This window comes from Panthera onca, chromosome X (assembly GCF_046562875.1).
Source record: "Panthera onca isolate mPanOnc1 chromosome X, mPanOnc1 haplotype 2, whole genome shotgun sequence".
Lineage (NCBI taxonomy): Eukaryota > Metazoa > Chordata > Mammalia > Carnivora > Felidae > Panthera > Panthera onca.
This window is the reverse complement of record NC_138357.1, coordinates 113,454,838-113,474,576: the sequence shown is the minus strand read 5'-3', so window position 1 is coordinate 113,474,576 and position 19,739 is coordinate 113,454,838. Positions and strand designations below refer to the sequence as shown.

Here is a 19,739-nt window from a genome sequence, read left to right as displayed (position 1 = left end):
GCTCAGAGCCTGGAGCCTGTTTCGGATTCTGTGTCTCCCTCTCTCTCTGCACCTCCCCTGTTCATGCTCTGTCTCTCTCTGTCTCAAAAATAAATAAACGTTAAAAAAAAAATTAAAAAAAAAAAAGCCCAAACTTCTGTTATGTGACTGTGGCAAAAGGACCTGAACCTGTTTCCTCTGTCTCCACATAGGTAAAACAAGTGGTGCTTAAATGTTTGCTGAAGTGAACCCAACATACGTTAGTGATAATATAATGGTTAACAATCACTTAAAATAAAGATATACAGTCTTACAAACATCCTTATGAACAAAAAGAAGGCAGCAATAATAGCTTGCAAGTAAGTAAAACAAGACAGAATGGGATTTGCTCAAATACACAATAAATTAGAGCTTAACATTCAAGCAAAATTCCTATTTGTGTAGTAGAAGTTGGATCTTAACACAAAGTGCTTTAGACAAGTTGGGAGTTGAATTTACTTGGGAAAAAACAATCCAAACTACTCACTCATTAAAAAAAATATGTGTATACATATTTAAAAATTACCACAGGTATAAACACAACCTGGCAGGAAGGCTTATTTCTGAAAAAATAATCAAAGATATAGTTTCCAGTTATAACTCCATGACTAATTCTAGCTGCATATATTAAACATAAACACTATTAATAACAGCATTTTACTAAAAATTGTTACTATTAATTGCTCAGATAAACTATAAAGTAACTAAACACGTAAGAAATTTTTTAAAAACTAAAAATCTGGGTTCATTCAAGACAGAATAAAAAGTTACCCTCGATTCTTAAAAAATAAACAATAAGAAAAAACAAACTTTAAATCCTACTGAAAATAATTTAAAGAACCACGGCTTTCCTATCAATTTATTCAAATTATTCTTTAATGCAACTAATTTTTTCATTTAGTTCCTGCCCTTTGATTATTATGTTGATTTTCAAACATTTAATCTTTTTTACTGTTTTGGATGACTTTTTTTCCATTACCCATTTCTAACTAGGAAAGCTACTTATTGATTTCTTAATATATTTTGTATAATACCACCTTATTAGACTCTCACTGGTTTTAAAGAACTTTTTTAGTGATTTCCTTAGATTATCCAAGTAGATGATTATATCAACTATGAATAGTAATCCTTTATTATTCTTTTTAATACTCTGATTTTCTGGTCTAATTGCATTAGTAAACTCTCCCAGAATGTTAAATAGAGGCGAAAACAGCAGGCATAATCTTAATGAGATTGCCTTAAAATATGTCCCCATCAAGCATGATGCTGGCTATTGGTCTGAAACTGTTTTTTTTTTTTTAACGTTTATTTATTTTTGAGACAGAGAGAGACAGAGAATGAACGGGGGAGGGTCAGAGAGAGGGAGACACAGAATCCGAAACAGGATCCAGGCTCTGAGCTGTCAGCACAGAGCCGACGCGGGGCTCGAACCCACGGACCGAGAGATCATGACCTGAGCGGAAGTCGGCTGCTTAACCGACTGAGCCACCCAGGGGCCCAGTGAGACTGTTTTTTAATAACATTAAGGAAACACCCTTTTGTTCCTATTTTACTAAGTTTTTAATTGAGAATAGACATCGAATTTTATCTAGTGCTGTTTTTAACTTTTAAATTAGAAATGATTACAGATTCACAGGAAGTTGGAAAAATAAGAGAGGTCCCATATACCTTTAACCCAAGGGTTGCATCTTACATTAACTTCCTGTCAAAACCAGGAAATGTATACTGTACAAAGCCCAGACCTTATTTAGATTTCACTGGTTTTACAGGTTCTTGTGTGTGCATGTGTTCTACACAGTTTATCACACTATAGGTTCCTGTATCTACCACCACTATAAACATACTGACAGTTCATCACCACCAGGATCTTATGTGCTGCTCCTTTATAACCCACCTCCCTCCTGCCCTCTTTTTAACGCTGGCAACTACTAATGTAGTCTCCAGGTCTACAATTTTGGCATTTCAAGAATGTTATATAAATGGAATTATGCAGTATGTAACTTTATTCATGAAGTATGAATTCCCTTGAGATCCATCCAAACTGCTGCATGTATCAATAATCCATTCCTTTTAGTTGCTGAGTAGCGTTCCACAGCGTGGATGTACCACAGCTTGTTTAACCATTCACCTACTGAATGACATTTGGTTTCAATTTTTTGATATTACAAATAAGATGCTATGAAAATTTGTGTACAGACTTCTGTTTGGACATATGTTTTCACTTCTCTGGGATAGATGCCCAGGACTATCACTGCTGGGTTACAGAGTAAGTTTATGTTTAGTTTTTGAACAAACAGCCAAACTATTTTCCAGAAAGGCTGTATCCTTTTACATTCCCACTAGCAATGCATGAGGGATCCAGTCTGTCCATATCTTCACCAACATTTGGTATTGTCACTATTTTTTAATTTGGCTGTTCTAATAGGTGTGTAGTGATTATCTCATGATTTCAATTTTAATTTCCCTGATAGCTAACCATACTGACATCTTTTCATATGCTTATTTGCTATCCATATATCCTCTTTGGAGAAATATCTGTTCATTTCTTTGGTCAGAATTCTAAATGGATTGGTTGGCTTAAGTTAGTTAAGTTTTAAGAGTTCTTTATATATTCCAGATACAAGCCCTGTCTCAGATACAAGTTTGCAAATATTTTCACCCAATCTATGCCTTGTCTTTTTATCCCCTTAACAGGGTCTTTTTCATAGAGCAAATGTTTGAATTTTGATAAAGTCTACTTTTTTTTTTCTCTTATGGATTGTGTTTTTGGTGTCTGGTCTAAAAACTCTCGGTTTAGCCCAAAGTCCTGAAGGTTTCTTCTAGGTCTCAATTCTAAAAGTTTTATATTTTACATTTAAATCCATGATACATATTTTTTTCTGTTTGAGTTGATTTGTGTGTCTGTGTGTCTTTTTAGCAGAAAGTTTATTTTCTATTTTTTATTTTAAATGCTGTATAGTTACCAGTGTTACATTAGTTTCAGGTGTACAACATAGAGACTCAACAATTCTATACATTATTCAGTGCTCAAGATAAGTATACTCTTAATTTCACCATGATATATTTTGAATTAGTTTTCATATGAGTTTATTGTTTTACCCATGGATCTGTAATTGCTCCACATACCACTGTTGAAAAGGCCTATCCTTTTTCCATTAAATTACTTTTGCGTTGATAAAAATCAACTGGCTGTACTTGTATGCATCTATTTCTGGGTTCTATATTATATTCCATTCATCTATGTATTTATCCCTTCACCAGTACCATAGAATTTTGATTGCTAAAGCTATATGGCAAGTCTTAAAATTGGGTGGAGTGGATCCTCCCACTTTATTTTTATCTTGTAGTAGATATTTTAGTTCCTTTACCTTTCCATATAACTTTTATTTTTTTTTTTTAATTTTTTTTAACATTATTTTTGAGACAGAGAGAGACAGAGCATGAATGGGGGAGGGTCAGAGAGAGGGAGACACAGAATCTGAAACAGGCTCCAGGATCTGAGCCGTCAGCACAGAGTCCGACGCGGGGCTCGAACTCACAGCCCTCACGGACCGCAAGATCATGACCTGAGCGGAAGTCGGCCACTTAACCGACTGAGCCACCCAGGCGCCCCTCCATATAACTTTTAGAATAAGCTTGTGTTAAACCTATACAAGAATTTGGGGAGAACTGATATCCTTAGTATGCTGAGTCTTCCAACCTATGAACACAGCATGCCTTTCTCTATATTTAGATCTTTGAATTTTTTTTATTGGCACTTTTAGTTTTCAGTATTTAAGTCCTATACATGTTTTGTTAGATTTATACTTAAGTATTTTTTTGAGCAATTACAAATGGTACTGCTTTTCATTTTTGTTTCCACACATTCATTGTCAGTATATAGAAATATAATTTATTCTTGGATTCTCATCTTGTATCTTACAAATTTGCTGAACTTATTATTTTTAGTTTTATGTAGATTCCTTCGGATTTTCACTGGAGATAATCATTTCACTTGTAAATAGGGACAGTTTTATTTCTTCCTTTCCAATCTGTATGTATTTTATTATTTCCTTTTCTTGCCTATTACACTGTTAAGAACTTCCAGAACTATGTTGAATAGCAGTGGTGAGAAAGGAGATCCTTGTGGTGCCTGGGTGGCTCAATTGGTGAAGTGTCCAATTTCAGCTCAGGTCATGATCTCATGGCTCATGGGTTCAAGCCCCACGTCAGGCTCTTTGCTGACAGCTCAGAGCCTAGAGCCTGAAGCCTGATTTGGATTCTGTGTCTCCGTCTCTCTCTCTCTCTCTCTCTCTCTCTCTGCCATTCTCCTGCTTGTGCTCCGTCTCTCACTCAAAAATAAACAAACATTAAAAAAAGGACATCCTTCTCTTGTTCCTTCCTGATATTGAAAGCATTCCGTCTCTCACCATTGAGTATGATGTTATCTGTGGGTTGTTTTGTTTTTGGTATATGTTCTTTAAGAAACTGAGAAAGTTTCCTTTTATTCTTAGTTTGATCAGTTTTTGTTATGAATGTTTAATCCAGTTTAATGCATTTCTGCACAATTAACAATGTGATTTTTTTTCCTATTTAATATGGTGGACTATACCAAATGATTTTTGAATACTGAGCTAGTTTTACATCCTTGGAATAAAATCCATTTGATCACAGTGTACGTTTCTTTTCATATGTTACTTGATTTCTTTTGCTAATATTTGTTGAGGATACTGGTCTATACTGCTTTCTCTTCCGTACTGTCTTTAGGTCTTGGTTTCAGGCAATAATGTCCTCATAACATGAGTTGTGAAGTGTTTTCTTCTTTTTTTCTGGAAAAGACTGTATAATTCATGTTATTCCTTTATTCTTGATATTTCCAGATCCTTCTTTTAAAATTTCTTTTCTGCTTGAAGAACTACCTGTAGTCATTCTTCCAGGGTCTGCTATAGACAAATTCTCTTAGCTTTCCTTTATCTGAGACTGTTTTGAACATAACTTCATTCCTGAAGGATATTTTCACTGGGCATAGAATTCTGGGTTGGCAATTCGTTTCTTTCAGCACTTGAAAAATGGTGCCATTTTCTTCTGGCTTCCATGGTTTCTAATGTGGGATCTGTCATCATTTGAATCATTGTTTCCTTATATGTAATAGTTCATTTATCTTTAGCTGCTTTCAAGATTGCCTTTTAGTTTGATTAAATTTTTAAAAAAATTGTGGTAAAATACAACATAAAATGTGCCATCTTAAACACTTTTTAGTGTACAGTTCACTGGTGTGTTAAATATATTTACAGTGGCACCTGGGTGGCTCAGTCTGTTAAGTGTCCTACTCTTGATTTCGGTTCAATCATGATCTCACGATCTATGAGGTCCAGCCCCACAGTGGGCTCTGGGCTAACAGCATGGAGCCTGCTTGGGATTCTCTCTGTCTCTGCCCCTCCTCTGACCATGTTCTTGTTCCCTCTAAGTAAATAAACATATTCACATTGTTGTATGACCGATCTCCAAACATTTTCATCTTGTAAAACTGAAATTCTATACCCATTAAACAAGTTCTCATTTCCAAAGGTTTGATTTTGATGTGTCTGGGCATAGATTTTGGGTTTACCTTGTTTGGGTTTCAGTTTCTTGAATCTGTAAGATTTTGTCTTTTGCCAAATTGGGCAAGTTTTAGCCATTATTTCCTCAGGTCCACCATAAATCTTTTGTTAATGTTCCCCAGAATCCTAATGCTCTCTTCTTATTTTTTGTCAGTTCATTTTTTCCTCTGTTGTTCAAATCAGGCAATTTCTGTTGTTCTATCTTCAAATTTATTCTTTCCTGTTATCTCCATTTTTCTATTAAGCCCACGTAGCAAATTTCAGTTACTCTATGTTTCAGTTCTAAAGTTTCCATATTCTGCTTTATATCTTTTCTGAGACCAATTTTTCATTTGTTTCAAACGTGTTTGTGATTGCTCACTGGGGCATTTTTATGATTGCTGCTTTAAAATCCTTGTTAGATAATTCCAACATCTGAAGCATCCTGGTGTTGGTATCAATTGACTTTTTTCTCATTCATGTTGTGATTTTCCTGGTTCTTAGTATAGTGTTCTTCAAATGAAGAATGGACATTTGGAGATAAGACTCTGGATCCTACTTAATCTTTTTTAGCAGGCAGTCCACCAGTTGAGATGCAGTGTGAGGGCAAGGTGAATGTGTATGTTCAGCTTACCACTGGGCCCCACAGAAACTACCCTGGCAAAATAGGAGCAATGACTCTTGCTTTTTTGAACAGGGGTAGGATGGAAGTTCAGCTACATTCTTGGTCCCAGTGAAGGTTGGGCAACAACCTGCACCATCGCATTGCTTCTGAGTAGGGGTGCAAGCTCCCTGATGGATCACATTGACAAAAGGGAGACAGAAAGCAGAGGGATGACTCACACTGCTTTGTTGCTATAAGGTAGAGTGGAGAGCTCAGCTTCCAGAAGGGCCCATCTAACAGGATAAGTGGAAGGCCAACCAGCCCTGCCATCCACCATTTTGTTCTGCCTTATAGATGCCAGATGGGGGTGGAGGCTGAGTTGTCCACCAGGCCCCAATCACATCAGGAAGGAAGGGAAGCAGAGTTGACTAGTCCACCTCCAATCATCTTGTTCTGCCTTGCTGATTTTGAGTGATGGGGTAGGCTCAGCTCCTCAGTAACAAAGGGGAGGAGGAGGCTTACTGGGGACTAGCCTTGCCTCATATCACTTTGTTAAGTCTCGTTTCCAGATTGGGGTGGAGACTCAACTTGGCTCCTAGACCCCACTGACACTACCTTAGTGGCAGCATCACGTCCTTCTGCAGGTGGTGGGATGGGGGGGCAGTGAGGGAAGATCAGACTCCTACTCCACTTGTCAAAACCACTCAGCTGGGGGGAATCAAAGTGTTGTCTGCTTTTGCTAGTCAGGGAATGAGATATGAGGTCCTTGATGTGCATAGCTAACATCACCAGGTGGAGGAATTCAAGCACTGCCACTTGCTTCTTTGGAGTAAGATAGGGCTTTTCTGGGGTGTTTGGCTATAGTAGGGAAGGTCCTACCAAAAAATTAACTGTTGTTCGGCTACCCTTTCCCCAGTCACTTGGCTAAAGAGAACAGACTTTTCCTGATGCCCTTTTTGTCTGTGCCTGTTGGTGGTTCAGGTTGGAGGCTTTTACAGGACACTGTCCAAGATATATGGGAGGCAATAAAAAAAACCCAAGGAACTCACTATTAGCGTCATTCCTTGAGTACCAAAGTCTGTAGGAAGTCTGCCTTATTTCCACATTTCAGTGTTCCTGTGCTTGTTTGATGTGTTATGTCTAAGGTGTTTTAGCTGTAAAAGAGAACTTAGGAGGAATAGGGCTCCTCCAGCTGGGCAGAACCAGAAGTCTACCCCCAAGTAATTAATTTTATGTTGAAAATAACATTTATCTTCTTTGTATGTGTATGTGTATTTTAAAAGGAACTTTATTGGGTGTCAAGGGTAATAATATTTACTTTCTAGTCTTCTACATTATGGTTAAAAATGCACTATGGAAAATTGCTAGAGCATTATGGATCCTAATTTTCTCTTAAAGTTCCAATTATATCTGTTTATAACATTCCTGGCTAATTTAGCTTGCTTCATGTTATTTAACTACCTGTCCACTTCAGTACTTTTTAACTATAATATTTTAAAGGAAAAAATTCTGTTTCATTCGTCATCACCTAGTAATATACTTTACACACTCAGAACAGCCAGGGTGAAAAGTTCACTTTAAAATTCATTTATGAGCTCTTTTCGATAATCCAAAGGTAATCTTATTTTTAATTTGTCTGTTACATATCTCTCTTTAAGAAACACCAACTCTGCTACCAAAATCCATTGTGATAGTTATTCCTCTTGAATTATACCAATAGCCAGCAGAACTTGAAGGAAAGGAGGCAAACGGTTTTGTTTTGCATTTTCCTAATTCTTTAAATGAAACACCTGTATATCTCACCTAACCTAAGAAATGGATTCTTGAATTCATTTATCTACTGACTTATATTTAATTTTGGAGAGTCTAGACATTTGGTTTTGACTGACCTTCCATTACTTCCTGTACTCTTGCTTTAAATAAGAAACTATAGAACAGTATAACAAGACTGAAGAGACTGTAAGGAAAAAACCATTGCTTTGCTCTTTGCTTTCTTGCTATCATTTCCTATAATTAACATCCTTCATTGTGTTCTCTAGAAACTTTGCTCTGGCTGGGAAAAGGGGTAGTCCAGGTGATGAGGTAACATAAGGTGTCTCCATAGAATATAGGGCTCTACTGACCCAGTTGGAAAACCAGTATTCTAGGAAAAGCTTTGAATTTATCATATATAAAAATGAAAACAAATCTATTGAAAGCACAGATTGAAACTAAGTTTTCTGAAGAAATATGTACAAACAGTCCCTGGCTTATGATGGTTTGACTTCTGATTTTTCAACTTTACAATGGTGCAAAATGAGTATTTAATTTCATTCAGTAGAAACCACACTTTGAATTTTTATCTTTTCCTGGGCTAGCAATATGTGGTACAATACTCTCTCATGATGCTGGGAGTGGCAAGGAATGGCTCCCAGGTGGCTATGTGATCATGAGAATAAACAACCAGTACACTTAAAATAATTGTTTTTCACTTTCAGTTCAGTAATCAATAAATTAAATGAGATGTTCAACACTGTTATAAAATAGGCTTTGTGTTAGATGATTTTGACCAACTCTAGGTGAATGTAAGTGTTCTGAGCATGTTAAAGGTAAGCTAGGCTAAGCTATGACGTTTGGTATGTTACGTGTATTAAGTGCATTTCCAACTTATGATATTTTCAACTTATGATGCAACATAACCCAATTTAAATTGAGGAAGATCTGTGTACAACAAAGCATAGATAAGGATTAACAGCATTAGAGCAAACACTCCATTTAAGTCTCCAAATCAGTAAAAAATAAGCACAATTATGTACACAAGTAGATGATAAGCAGGTGAAAAGATCCTTAACATTCTTAGTTATTAGGAAAATGCAAATAAAAACCACAATGAGATCCCACTTATTGCATACTACAATGGTTATAATGAAAAAGAAAGTAACAAGTGTTGGTGAGAATGTGGAGAAACTGGAACTTTCACACACTGCTGTTGGCAATGTAAAATGGTTCAAGCAAGTTGGAAAACAATTTGTCAGTTATTTAAAACATTATAGACTTAACATATGACCAAGCAATTCCACTCCTAGATATATATCCAAGAAAATTGAAAAATGTATGTACAAAATGTTCACAGCAGCATTATTCACCATAGCCAACAAGTGGAAACAACCCCAGTGTCCCTGAACTGAGAAGTGGATAAACAAAATGTGGTATATCCACAGAGCAGAGCATTACTCAGCCCCCCAAAAATGAAGCATTGATACATGCTATAACATGGATGCATTTTGAAAATATTGCTAAATGATGTGAGACACAAAGGTACATATTATATGATTCCATTAATACGAAGTGTCCAGGAGAAGCAAATCTATAGAGAAAGTAGATTACTGGTTGCTAGGAATGGGGACAAGAAGGAATAGGGACTGACATCTAATGAGCATGGACTTATTTCTGGGGTGATGAAAATGTTCTGGAATTACTGGTTGCAGAACCTTGTGAGTACACTAAAATCCACTGAATTGTATACTTTACAAGAGTGAATTTTGTGGTATGTAAATCATATCACAATTTTTAAAAAATTTAATTAGGGCTATTTAACCTAACAGGTAAAAAAAAAAAAAAACCCACACAAAGGAAAAAACCTGCCAATGATTATGCAAAATTTCTTTAATTTCCTTTTCTTATACTGTAGCAAGATAGATGGTAACTTTTTCAGACTGAATCATATCCTATTTTCTGATACTTTGAGGGAGTGTCAAATACACTTTTCTGAAAAGATGCAAGTATAAGGAGACAATGATTTAATAAGTGGCAATTCAAAAACAGAGCACAGTTCCCTGAGCATACACCTAGGGACTTCTATGTGAAGAGCTGATAATTAACATCTGGGCAGCCCCTCCTTTTCCAAATACTGTAGTTTTTATTTCAAATGTTCATTTGTAAGACAGCTGTTTAGAAATACCAAAACATTTTCCTGTACAATGTCACACTGTTTCTCAGGCCAGCTCACAAAAGCCTATTTAACCCATAGTATATTTGGAGAGTAATACCCATTTCACTTTTCTAACTCTACCTATACTTTCCCATAGAAATATCTTCTCACGTAAACCACCTAGAACCTTTCTCCCTATAGGAGATTTCATCTTGAACAAGTCACTCACCTACATGCTGTTCTCAACTCAAGCAGGGTAGTCTAGTGGAAAGTCAATGGAATTTGCAACCTGTGATAATTGGGTTTGAATCCTGCCTTCTCTACTTACTAGTTGTGCAACCAAGAGCAGCTTAGTTAACCTTTCTAGGCTTCCTTTCCTCATCTGTAGGTTGAGAAGAATTAGATCTACCTCATTCAAGTTGATATAGACAGTGTCCATTCAGAGAGGGCATCCAGTAAACATTAATCTATGGGATGTATCAATCCACTTTTCTAGTATTAATTAGCACAGTATAGTGAACAAAATGCAACATTTTTTGATAGCTTAATTTCCCCAGTGCTTGGTGTTATCACTTCAATGATAAAGGTCACTGTAAAACTAGCTAAACTGTAGAAAGTGCAGAATGGTGATTTGAAGAGCATATACCACGTAGTAGAGTTTATAAAAAATCTTCAGGGTAGTCGAGGAACAAGACAAAGCTGATTAAACATAATTTGAAAAAGCATAGTAAATATGTTTTCATTTAGAAAAAGCTTTAGCCTATTAATTTCAAAATAACAAATAATAGAATGCAGGGCTGAAAAACATTGGTGTAGAAAAAAAGTTGGATTTGTACTAATCCCATAATCTAGAACTGTGCTGTTCAATGTGGTAGCCAATAGCCACATGCGACTATTTAAATTCAAATTAAATTTAAATTCAGTTCCTCAGCCACACTAACTACATTTCAAGGCTCAATAGCCACATGTGGCTAGTGACTACCGAACAATGCTGATCTAGAAGTTCTGTTTTGTTTTTAAGTGAATCTTTCAATTATTTTATATTGTTTTCAAGCTCCTAAAAGTGAAAAATTGAAATAACGTTTTGGGTAACAGAGGTGTTTAGCATAGGTCCTATGACATTTCTGGAGACAAGTTTTCTCCCAAAACACTGTATGTGAGATACACTGCAATCTATTATGTCAAAGTGATCTTTGGCTTCAGACTTATTCAGACTTGACATCTACTTCTAACACATATCAAATGACAGAACCAAGTTTCCTGTAACAAGCTTTGTGGACCACAGGATTAGAGGCAAGCTCACAGAGATCTAGATGACCAGGTCAGGTTTGAAGATGAGACCATCATTATCAAGATTATAAAAGTCAATTTACATGGTAGATTAAACATTAATTAGTTTTTAAGGTATGTAAGATACCATGGATATACTAGTTAAGATAGGGAAATCTGATTTAAGTTATGCTACTGCTGTAATTCTATTCATACTAATAGAAGAATGACAGGAAGTGTAACAACATTTTTGGTTTACACATAAATGTAGGGTAGCTAATAGTCAGGAAACTAGCACTATTTCATGAAAAAAAAAATCCCAACAAAAATCTCCAAAAGACAACATGGACACCTAAATCCAGGAGGGGCAGCAGGACTAGCTTTCCATCTTATAGCTGCCTGCTCTTTAGCTTATTCACAGTCCTTTCTAGCTGACACCTTCCAGAGAGGAAGGTAAATATGCAGAGCAGGCAATGCCAGGAAGTGAGCCATTCAGTCAGTGTACGCTGAAGCATAAAACACTGTTTATCAGTAGGTAATGTGTCCAAAATGCCCTCGATCCCAGAGGTATGTGTATACGACACACAGAGATCATGAAAAGGGTAAGGATGTTATTTTACATTATTTGGTAAGCTGCAAGTGTAACAAGGTTCCCAAGTTAAAAATGACTGCATCAAATTATCATTAACCTTAGCTGTTTTCTAGTAACTGCAAATTACAAGCAATTAATTTAAAAAGGAGAGTGGGGGAGGTAGGCAGGTTGATGGCAGCATAAAGTTGCCAAATGATAAAAAGAGTTTTTAAGAATTAAGAATTTGAGACATAAGTTACAGAGCAAGTCAATATAGAAACCACTTAATGAGGGCAATTAGCTTGATATTATGGTAGAATATGACCATTAATTTTCAGAACATGGAATAAAAAAGTTTAAGTTATCTTAAGCTTTTATTTAAATTATATTTAAATGTTTAGCCCACTATTAAGATGGAAAATTGTTCTACAATCTAATTTGCAAGATTTCAATCCAAAATCAAACAAAAACTCTTGACAGTTAAAGAAAAAAGCTTTGATAGAGTCAATTAAACATAACAGCTCATTTGCAGGCAATACTGGATCATGTTACTATAGTTATCAGACTGTCCAAAACTGTCCTTCAAAGCACTTGTGTCCTTTGAGACTTCAATATGGTTCATGAAAAAGGGGTTCTGACATCAAGTCTCAAATGCTGTAGGCTATATCCTTTTTGCAGATTCATCATAGATAACATCATCTTCAAGGTTCTATGAAGTTATGCAGTAAAGACATTGGTCAAACCCTGTTTAACTCTATAATTCCCAAATTCATTTGATTAGGTCTCACTCCTTTGGTTTGTATGTTTTCGGTTTTGGATGGCAGAGATGGTTGCTGGGGCACAGATACACCATTATTTCCAGAGACTTCCCAACTAAAAATGCTGTATACCCTACATAAAGTTCTTTAAGTACAAATACCGCATAACAGACCAAATCCAAAGTATTATATTTCTAGACAGAAAAAAACAGTTCCTCATGGCATATTCAAATAACCAAAACAAATGTATTTAGAGTAATGAGGAGGGAGGTGTGCCATATTAATTTCTGTCCCTAAAAAGTGAAATTAACAAAATCAATCCTAAAGTATAAAAAGTGTGTACATTTTGTTTTGATATGTTTTAGAAAGTAAGTTAAAATTCTACTTCTTGAGACTATATATTGACTTCATACATTTCTTCAGGGACATACTTCCTTCAAGAAGTTGACAACCAGGATACACCAGGTTTCATCGATTATAAGACACTATCATGTGTAAGATACACTGTTATCTTCTATATCACTACAGAAAAAAAAAAAAAACACTGCTAATTGAACAATGGTATGCCATGGACTATGAGATGCCTTCCAATTTGACCAATGTTGAAATGTGAACTTTTCTTTCTTCCTTCTTCCACACATATTCTTCAAATGTTCTTTATCTGTTTTCCCCTTTTAAAGAAGATATCAAAGAGGGGAACAATACAAAAAGGGACAAGATTCAAGAGATTTGCATTTACCGTACCCTTACAGTTATATTCGGATATTATAATGGATCTGTTTAAACAGATCAAACGAATCATTTTTAATTGCTCTACTTGATTCTGAAAAAATCACCCCAGAGGAAAAACAGAGAACTTCCTCAGACAATTCGGTTAGAGACAGGATTCATTATATTACTTATTAAACACTTAAACCATGCACTGAACCACCTACCTTACATATATTATCATTTCATTTAATTCTTACCACAACCCTATGAGGTAGGCATTATTTCATCCCTCTTTTTACACATTAGAATGTTGCAGCACAGAGACCTTAAACAACTTGCATAAGATTACTAAATTATTAAGTGGTAGAGCCAGGACTCAAAACCAGGTCTGTATGGCTCCACAGCTTAAGTTCTTTAACACTTTGCCATACATTCAAATTATCTCATAAAGTACCTTCTCAATTTCAAGGAGATAAATAAAATTGAAATATTTAATTGCTAGCAACTGATATATAAAATGTATGAAAAACTTGTGTCTTATATGGATACATTTTATCCTAAATCTGCTTCATAAAATGCATACATTTGTGTTTTTTAACTCTATATTTCATAACAATTAAAATTTATAGTTATTTTATCTTTGCTTTTATGTTATTTGGTATTAAACTGACAAACTGGAATATATGAGCTCTGCTAACTGTTCCAGATTAATGATATGGAAAACTGTATCAATTCTGAAGTGCAGGAGGGGAAGACATCTAATGCCAAGAATTAAAATACAGTTGTTTGTATTTTCTATTATGTGAATTGGGGAATCAGATATATAATATATATGTCTGCACAATTGTATCCCAAGGCTTTGAAAGTTGTTATCCACCAAAACACATAAACAACTGAGCTCTATCACACTCATGCATTACCAAGAGACCACCAAGATGTCACTGTTGTACACTGTAATCTGAATCACTGGGTCTAAAGCATCTGGTCTGCACTTGGCAAACTGGGGCCTTTCACGTCACCCAACATTCACAGCCTGGTATATCACATGTCCCTGAGCATGGAACTCTAGAGCAAATCTTGTTAATGATCACAATGGTATAAACTTCTTAGTACGTGACAAATTTTTAAAAAATCTTTGCAACAATTCTGCCATTCAGACTTCTGATAAATCATCTGCTACATTTTTGATCAATCTGTAATTCACTGATTATCATGTCCTAGGTCAAGAGTGAACATCCCAATTATGCCACTCTCCTTATATAAAAATAGGATATACTCATTGTGATTTCCTAAACATATTTAAAAAAAGGCAAAGTCGGGGCGCCTGGGTGGCTCAGTCGGTTAAGCGGCCGACTTCGGCTCAGGTCATGATCTCAGGGTCCGTGAGTTCGAGCCCCGCGTCGGGCTCTGTGCTGACAGCTCAGAGCCTGGAGCCTGTTTCGGATTCTGTGTCTCCCTCTCTCTGACCCTCCCCCGTTCATGCTCTGTCTCTCTCTGTCTCAAAAATAAATAAACGTTAAAAAAAATTTTAAAAAAAGGGCAAAGTCTGCCTATACTTGTTTCTTTAAGTTTATCTCTTTATGTTAAAACTTAAATGTACCAAATAAATTTCACATTTTGGGTCAACCTAATTAGTATAGGAAGAGCTGTCAAAATAAAACAAACTTTCCTAAGTTTAACAAAAACTGACATCCTATATCATAATCAGTGAAAACAATGAAGTGTTCAGTAATGTGTCACAGTTATTACTAACAGTTGGCATGTAACAATACCTGTCCTGTCCTCAGATCTTCACTTGGGGGAAAGAAAAAAACCCTGAAAGGTGGTACAAATGAAACAGGAAAAGGAAAAGAAACTTAATGAAACATTTTTTTTTTTCAAAATCAATGATCATACTTTAATAGAATGTTTTTCCCTACACATAAAATATAAGAAACCTAATATCAATATAGTAGAAATACTATAGAATCCAATATGATCTTTGAGGATAAAAATGGATGGACATCCACTGAAGATGGTTTCTAACACAAGGGTCTCAATTTTTTATAAAGAAAATATTTATGTAGTTAATATTTTAATTCATTATGGGTACTTGCTATTTAAAAGAATTCAAGGCGGCTATTTTTATACAGCACATTTCTATAAAGCAAACATAACCTTAGTTTTATTATTTTGGAAAACTGTTCTTATTTAAATTTACTATCATTTATCCTTTATTGAAAACTGAGAAAAAGTGTCACTTGAGGTCAGGCTTATGATCCAGTAAATGTTATCTCTGAGAGCAGTGGCAAGGAATTTACAGAAGAGTCACAGTCCTTGATACCCATCTCCTAAACAGTCAGATACTCAAAAACATACTAGCATCTTTCAATAACTCATTAAAGAGTTGTGAATTCACCTGGACTACTTAGGAAGCTATTTTGTTTTTAATCTTGTACCAACCTTGACTGCTTACATAGTACTTCCTTTATTATCCTAAATTTGCTTCTTTAAACATTTGGCCTAGTTCTAGCCTATCACGTTCTGACCCATGTTTGAGTTAACCACAGGGTTTTTTTTTGTTTTGTTTTGTTTTGAACATCATGAAACCCATGTGAGGTTTGAAAGCAGGAAGGCCATGTAAAGGAATGAAGAAACTGCCTGTACTGTCGGTGAGGTACTCAGGTCTTTTAAGATTGTTCATATTTCAATGTAAGATTAAAATAAGAACAGAAAGAAGATTGATAATCACCCTATTCCTGACCGTCATAATTCATTCAGTGGTCATCTACTGGGTCCATAATACATATGTGCCAGGCACTGTGTTAAGTGCTGAGGATACAGAGGAAAAAGTCTCTGCTTACAAGATTTCACAGTCTACTAGGAGATACGAGGCGACAAATGTAAATTCCTATAGAGACCAACCCTGAAACCTTTCAGCCTGGAGAGAAAAAATTTGATGTATTTACTCAAATAAATGACTTTCAAAAAACCGATTTTATTCTGGTAAAATAAAATTACTCTCTGGTAAGTACTCCTTACTGAGGAGGAGATAGCATAATAGTAGGCATAATAATAAATCCAATATTAGACTTCTGAATGAAAATTCTCAACCCTTTTCCTTACTGGCTCCAATTTCCAAAGTTGTAGCAGAAGTAATTTACTTGAAACAGCTGAACAACTAAAGGCAAAATATCTACAGTCAATTTTTAAAAATCTTTTTAAAATTAATCTAGGCAACACTAGCTCTGTGTGACATACCTTATGCCAAAATATCAAGAAGATTCTTTGAACATGGCAAATTATGGAATCCTATCTGCCAGGTTCTGGAGACCATGACAGTAACTGAAATAACTAGGCTTTAACAAGTGAGATTGCTTATAATATCATAACTGTTTCTGAAAAATACATGACCTCTAACTACTGGCTTATTTATTTATACCCTAAATTTTTCCACAAAGGATTGGAAGCAGCTAATATAAAGCGAAGCACATGAATTACATGCACCTGGCTTTGAATTATGGCTCTGCCGTTTACTATTTATAATCTTTGGGCCCTTAACTTCTGAGATTCAGTTTCTTAATCTGTAATAATGAGGACCACAATCGTACTATGTTGGGTCATAGCAAGGATAAGATGAAATAGCATGTAGTATCTGGCATATACTAAGTGTCAGTTTTGTGCCTTCCTTATCCAAAAGTATGCTATGTAGAAAAAGGATAAGGTGGAATTTTAAATGATTTTTTTAACACATTGATACGTGCCAAGCAGAAATGTGGACTGATTATGAGTTGCAAATGTTACCGTTTGCATGTAACAATCAGGCTCAAAGCAAATTCGATTTCTTTTCACAAGGTCAGCACTTTGAGAACATGTTATTAACCTTTTAGCTACACTGTTTAACGCAAAAAAAAAAAAAATATTAAGGAAAAAATGAATGAAAAGACCCTATTGGCATACTGATTTTCACACTATCCATTCAAAGAATGATTAAACGTTCTAAATTCAATTTTCTCATAAAACATCTATAGAATTAAACGGGCTAACATAATTTTAAATGTAATTCTGCTAGTCTTATAAACGTGATTTCCTTTAAAAAATATTCAGTAACTTATCTCAAGATCTTTTCCATTGAAGAGCAGGGTTTAGTTTAGATTTTAAAAATATGGTCCAAGTCACAAAATACTAAGTACCAGTCGTAAGCAGTATTACAACTCTGCTCACGTTAGGGAGAGCAAGTAAACATTTTAAGCAGCAGTGGAGGTGACTAGGAAAAAAACTGAAAAGCGATTTGAACTGATCCCCCTCCCCCTCCATTATACCCGAGAATGCAAGTGTCCCGCATCTCAGATCAAACTGAGCCTCGGTCTTACTGACGTAACCGGTAACCCTATCCACCTCTCACACTGCGGAGGCCGGCAGGGCAGCGGCTGCCGCCAAGTACACCACTCATCGGAGCCTGCCCCATTCCACCCCCGCGTTTCAGTCATGCTTTCCAGAAATGGGGTCACTCACTAACTATTACACACACGCAGCCTATCATCCTGTAATCCCCCAAAGTCCGCTGCGGGGACAGAAGACAGCAAAAAGTCAAGAAGGAAGAATCACAGACAAGCCACCATCAGGAATTAATTTTCCACTTCGGAGAGGAGCGCTGATGCCCAGGAGTGGGTCTCGTCTGGATTATTTTCGCAGACCCCGAGTTGGTTCTGGGACAGGGGCGGCTGCAAAAGCTCGATGCTGTGCTGTGTCCAGGGAAATTCTGTTTTGCCGTGTTTGGGTACACTGTTTGGGTTTTGGGCACTCGGTTGGGTGTCTCAGGGACGGTCACCCCGGGCGAAGAAAACCTGAAAGCCTTTTACGGCGGCTGCTGATCGCCTTGAATAACACCCTCTCACCTCCACGGACAGGAAATTCGAGTTAAAGCTCCTAGGGACGGGGTCCTTGAGCTCAGTGACCTCAGATATGGGGGAGGAGGAAGGACCTCAGGCTTCCACTTTCCCCTTTGCACCAGCAGAAACCGCTGCGGCAGACAGACTGGGGGAAGGCAAAAACCTTGGCTGTCTTGTACCCCTTAACCAAAACCCCCACAGGTCGCCAGCCCTGCCTTGGGCCCTTCCAGTCCCCGCGCGCCCGACTCAAAGCACCAACTCTCTCCCCTGGCCGGACTCGAGAGTCCCTGCTCCCCAATGAACCCAATCCATACCCCTCCCTTACACCCCAGAGTCACCAGGATCCAGGGGGGGCCCAACCAGGCAGGGCCAAACTTCCCAACTCCTCTCCGGCCCCCGCTCCGCTTCCCGCTCCCCCCACGCAAAGTTGATTAAAATCGGCTTCTTGCAAAGCCCCAGCGCCCACTCCAAACCCCACGCGCCACCACACCACAGCCCCCCGAGCGAGGGAGGGGAGGTGCGGGTGGAACAGAAGGGCAAACAGACCAACCCCAACTACCCAAACCGGAATCACGGACCAAGGGGAGACGCGAGCGGCAGAGGAAGGGGCCAAGTGGCCAGCTCCAGGGAGGGGAGCTGGCCGGCGGGGGCGAGGGGAGGGGCGCACCAGCCCCCGACCGCCGGGCTGCACTCACCTCAGCGCTGTCGGACGGGCTCTCCACAGCCATCTTCTGCCACGGGTCCGCCAGCTGCGCCAGCGGCATCTTCCCCCCCGGCCCGCCGCCTTCACCGCCTCCTCCCTCCCCGCCCGCCCCGCGGCCGGCCCCGCTCTGTCGCCACCCGAGCCCCACGACAGCAGCGGCGGCAGCAGCAGCAGCACCAGCGCCGGCTGCCCGGGAGAGGGCTCGGCGCCGACACCTAGCCTCGAACGCCGCGCGCCTGGCTGACGACGTCCGCGCGCCAAGCGAGAGCCTCGCGCCGCTGCCGGGCACCGGGTCTCGCCCCTTTCTTCCTCTCCTCCTTCCGCCGCCGGGACTACAGCTCCGCCCCCCCCGCCGGTTCCCGCGCCCGCTCCCAGCAGAACAGCGGCGGCCGCGCGCTCCCCACTTCCGCTCACAACATGGCGCCTAAGCGATACCTGTCTCTCAAAGCGAGGCTCTGCCGCCGCCGCCACCGCCGCGCGCACCCGGGGGCGGGGCTTGAGAAGACACGCCCCCTGCCGCCGCGCTTTGCCCCTCCCTCCTTCCTCGCCCTAGCCGGAGATTCTGGGCCTCGCCTACTTTCAGGAAGGGCGAGCCGGAGAGATCTGGAGGCGTCGGCGGGTGGTGGGGGAAAGAAGAGGGAAAGGGCAAGAGGAGCGAAAGGCTAGAAGCTTTTAACTGCCAAGGGTCCGAGCAGGTCGGAGGATACTTAGCGATGTAGAAAACAGCGGCCCCGCCTAGCTGGGGAGAGAGATGGGCGAGGTGCAG

The 19,739-nt window shown here is 38.4% G+C and overlaps 1 protein-coding gene across 6 annotated transcripts in view; it reads right to left on the bottom strand.

Annotated features, from left to right (window-relative positions):
* RPS6KA3 (ribosomal protein S6 kinase A3) overlaps positions 1-19,431 on the bottom strand; it is a 124,993-nt gene extending 105,562 nt beyond the window's left edge. For 3 of the 6 annotated variants that reach the window (XM_081794328.1, XM_081794327.1, XM_081794330.1), the window contains exon 1: positions 18,966-19,392. Coding sequence is in view for 1 of the 6 variants with exons in the window: in XM_081794332.1 (XP_081650458.1) it covers positions 18,966-19,034 (69 nt within the window). In the remaining 5 variants the exon portion in view is untranslated. The other 3 variants (XM_081794333.1, XM_081794332.1, XM_081794329.1) reach the window with 3 other exon arrangements.
* Positions 19,432-19,739: the final 308 nt, after the last annotated feature.